This window comes from Piliocolobus tephrosceles, chromosome 12 (genome assembly GCF_002776525.5).
Source record: "Piliocolobus tephrosceles isolate RC106 chromosome 12, ASM277652v3, whole genome shotgun sequence".
NCBI lineage: Eukaryota > Metazoa > Chordata > Mammalia > Primates > Cercopithecidae > Piliocolobus > Piliocolobus tephrosceles.
This window is the reverse complement of record NC_045445.1, coordinates 50,189,758-50,193,808: the sequence shown is the minus strand read 5'-3', so window position 1 is coordinate 50,193,808 and position 4,051 is coordinate 50,189,758. Positions and strand designations below refer to the sequence as shown.

Genomic DNA, 4,051 nt, shown 5'->3' with positions numbered 1-4,051 from the left:
CCTTTCCTCTTCCTATAATTCACCGGTATCAGTCCCCTTGCCCTATCCCTCTTCACTCCCCACAAGCAAATCAGATTTCACTGTTGACCCTGTTTTACTATTGGCCTTCTTTGATTTCTGAATTTACAAAGGGAAAACACATATTCCAGGGTGAAATATCCCAATGGATTTGGTTTCTCAAAGGACTTGTCTAATTACACACATATGCAAGGGTAACTTCAGAAATTTATTCGTAGGTCTTAATTCACAGAAACATTGGCACTTTACAGCAAAACAATTAGCATAATGAGAAATAAGTCACTGAGTGACATGTGGTGTTTTGGACCAGCTACACAGCTCTGTCTCTGCAAAGAAACAGGGTCCTGCCAAGACTCTTTGGTTTGGCAAGTGTTGTTCTGGACTTGTAGGAACATTTGGCGGCACCATCCAGAGGTATTTACTTGCAACTGATTTTGTGGGGTTTTTCTCGGTCTCCTTGTGCAGTAAGCACAGCTTCAACTATTTTCATAACATTTCTCTTCAACTATTTTCATAACATTTCTCTTCAACTATTTTCATAACATTTTTCTAACCATCTGGAAAAACAGAAAGTAACAAATCCCAATGAGGGGACTTCTTGGTTCTACATCCTTTCTCTGTGGATCCCAAGTGGGGCTCTGGAGGTGACCTTCCCCCTTTCCCATCTGCACCACTCAGGGAAGCTCTGGCTGCTATCCTGCCCTGAACCCATTTCCCTCTCGACCAAGGATTCCTCTTTAAATGGTGGAATAATCTATGTGGCTATGTGTTGGGCCCTCTGGGGTGGTTGTTTGCCACTTCGGATGGGTTCAAGAAAATTTTGGTTTTTGGCATTTATCCAGCTTTTGTTTCATGGTTTGACTGAGAGTGCCATCCTTTACTGGTTTTTACATATGAAGGAGAAGGGGTGTTTATGAGATGTTTCAAAGTTCACAGGAAACATTTAACAAAAATGGCCATAGATTTAGTTTCAAGGCACAACATCATAAATTCCTGTGGGTTGCAGTCCCAGAGTATGTTCTCTTGTCCACATCCTCAGGGACTGGAAATCAATTGAAAAGGAAAGCAATGGGAAAGTCAGCACCTGCTCTGAAATTCAGCAACACACTTATAGAAAAAACTGCTAAAAATACCAAGACTTGGGACCCAGAAGAGAGCACAATGAATGGTAGTCTATGTTAATATTAACAAGAATATTAATATGCCAATCTCTTGAGGAAATAAGCACTATCTGACTTCTGCTAATGGCTGCCAATGCTCTGTATGACTTGATGTTAGGGACAAGGAACATAGATTAATCTTGGCTTTGGATTCATAGCCCTAAAAGACCATGATTACAAACACTGCAAACAAAAACATCAGGTAAAGAATCACACTGCCGTTCCTTTAAACACCAGGTTGAATACCGCAGGAAGGCTGCTGTGGGTTGAGCTTGGGTCACTCCCCCCAACATTGGGGACAATGACCGTTGCTCATAGACTGCAGGTCACTCATTGGCTGCACCACTGTACACTAAGGCATGAGCTGTTTCCGTGGACACTCAGTAATCCTACTGACACATACCTGGACGTAAGGAAGGTTTCTGTTAAAAAGAAATGAAAAAATTATTGTCAGAGCAAAGAGAGAATGAATTGCAATAGTGATCTCAGAGTCGGGGAAGCTGAAAAACGAACGGATTCTTGAAAATTTTATTTAGCTATATATACACTGTAACTGGGCCTCGCTTGCTTATTTACGTGGGTTCATGATGAGGGAGGTGCTGAACACGTTTAGGAGGGTTACCTCTCTTCTTATATCAGCATATTCACTTTCTCTGTTGCCATATCGCACATAATGAAGTTCTGGAAAATTCCACCATACAGTCGTAGGAGAATGAGAGTGAAAAAGGTAAACGTCAGTACCTTCATAATATCATCTTAAATTAACCAAGAAAGATAACTAATAAAAACGGCCATTTAGGAAACTGAGGAAATGAAACCCGATCACGGAAACACCCCCTACTTTTCCTTGGAGCATAGCCAGGTGGCCACTCCCCCAGGATGCCACCCACCCCAACCTCCGGTGGGGTTCCCCACCTTGGCGGGCCACTGGTCTTTAGGGCCACGCACAGAGGTTCTGAACCGAGCCTTTGGGTTTCCCGGGTGCTCAGGCGCTCCTGAGACAGCTCACTTGCTTTTGGTGTACCTGAGGGTGGCATTCGTGCCCTGGGCCTCAGCGAGCCTGCCCATCTTCCCCGGCAGCAGTAGGCGCACGGCCACCTGGATGTCCCGGGAGGTGATGGTCACACGATTGGCGTAGCGGGCCAGGCGACCAGCCTCGGTGGCAATGCGGTCCAATATGTCATGGACCATAGAATCCATGACACTCACGGACTCAGGGGAAAGGCTGAGGCCCTCGTGAACCTGCTTCAGCACCTGAGGGAAATAGGCGGCAAAGCTGTCCCCGAAGTTGTCCCTGCGGCGGTTGGCATGGCGCCTGCGGGAACCTCGGAGCCCTCGCCTCTTCTTCTGGGCGGTCGTGGAGTTGGCCTCTTTGGGCTCTTGGATGCTCTGGTCTTCCTCAGAGGTCGTCTTAGAGGAAGCCTCAGCCATGGCGGAGGCAGCGGCCATTAGACGGGAAGACCAGACTGTGACGGTTGTGGACCAGGGAAGCCGGGCACTTTGGTATGGCCGTGCGGCTCTACGTCATAGTCCAACTCGACATCTGATTGGATGAAGTATCACCCAGGGAGGCTGTCAACAATCCTCCCTCCATTGAAGGTGATTGGATGATCCTGTTGCTTGGCATCATGTCAGCCAATCACAGAGGGCGTCTGCTGGCCTCAGAGGCCCCTGATACCTATCTCAGACAAAGGAACACAGAGTCTTGCTCTGTCGCCCAGGCTGGAGTGCGGTGGTGCGATCTCAGCTCACTGCAACCTCTGCCTCCTGATTTCAAGCGATGCTCCCTCTTCAGCCTCCCAAGTAGCTTGGACTAGAGGCGTGTGCCACTACACCTGGCTAAGTTTTGTGTGTGTGTGTGTGTGTGTGTATATATATACACACACACAAAATAAAACGTGGTTTCATCATGTTTCCTCAGGCTGATCTCGAACTCCTGGACTACAGCGATTCTCCTGCCTTGGCCTCCCAAGTTTAAGGGATTACAGGCATGAGCTATTGTGTCTGGTCGAGAAAACTTATTCCAAGAAAATAAAACATAGTGTTGATACCCATTGAAGGATGCACCCTAAAAGAAAAAATCTGAGAATATTTATAAACGTGGTTACAAAACTCATACCTGAAATATTACTTAAATCATATTACACACACACACACACACACACACACAGACACACACAGATAAACAGTTTACTGCTAAAAATAACAATTTAGATGCATCAAACGGGACAAACATTACTAATGGAACAAGTAGACCTCATAGAATCCTTTTTCAACATTACCTCTCTTATACAATTCATTTAAATACATAACAAAAACCCACAGTGCAGAAACAGCCAAATCAAAAATTCAGTGAACAGCACCCTTTTCAAGCTTCTGAGAAACTGAAGTAAGGACTGTAACTCATTCGCATTTGTCTAATTCTATTATTTCCCAGTGCACAATCTTTTTTAATGCAAAGCTTAATGTCCTGTGAGTATGCATCACTTACGATGGAAGTATCCAATGAGAGGACCGAAACCCCACTCTCTACTGGCTCAGCTAATGAAGTATCTTCAGCCCTGGGCCTGAGCCATTGGCTCAGAATGTGAGCAGGTGACCAATCCTGAACCCATAAATGACCTTGAGCTGTTCAGCCTTGTAAATTGAAGAGAAAATTAGTTTGAGGTGTTTGTCTACTTTTTATTTCTTTGTTTGATTTTTCGTTTTCTTGTAATTGTGGTGACTTAAGGATTTGAATCCAAGGCTGTGAGTAAGCATGTCTCCTACCTCTTGCATCGTATTGTGAAGGAAAGCTCTCTGAAAAGGAATTTGGAGGAAAGAGACTATTCCTGTGAACAGCTTGCATACCAGGGAGGTGCAGACTTCAGTGT

At 45.2% G+C, this 4,051-nt stretch overlaps 1 protein-coding gene across 1 annotated transcript; it reads right to left on the bottom strand.

Annotated features, from left to right (window-relative positions):
* Positions 1-1,822: 1,822 nt before the first annotated feature.
* Positions 1,823-2,666, bottom strand: LOC113222237 (histone H2B type F-M). The gene is made up of 2 exons (XM_031936627.1): positions 2,203-2,666; positions 1,823-1,859 (listed from the first exon to the last, which is right to left on the bottom strand). The coding sequence occupies exons 1-2, from the start codon at positions 2,625-2,627 to the stop codon at positions 1,823-1,825; spliced, it is 462 nt and encodes a 153-aa protein (XP_031792487.1). The 5' UTR covers positions 2,628-2,666.
* Between the last annotated feature and the right edge of the window lie 1,385 nt (positions 2,667-4,051).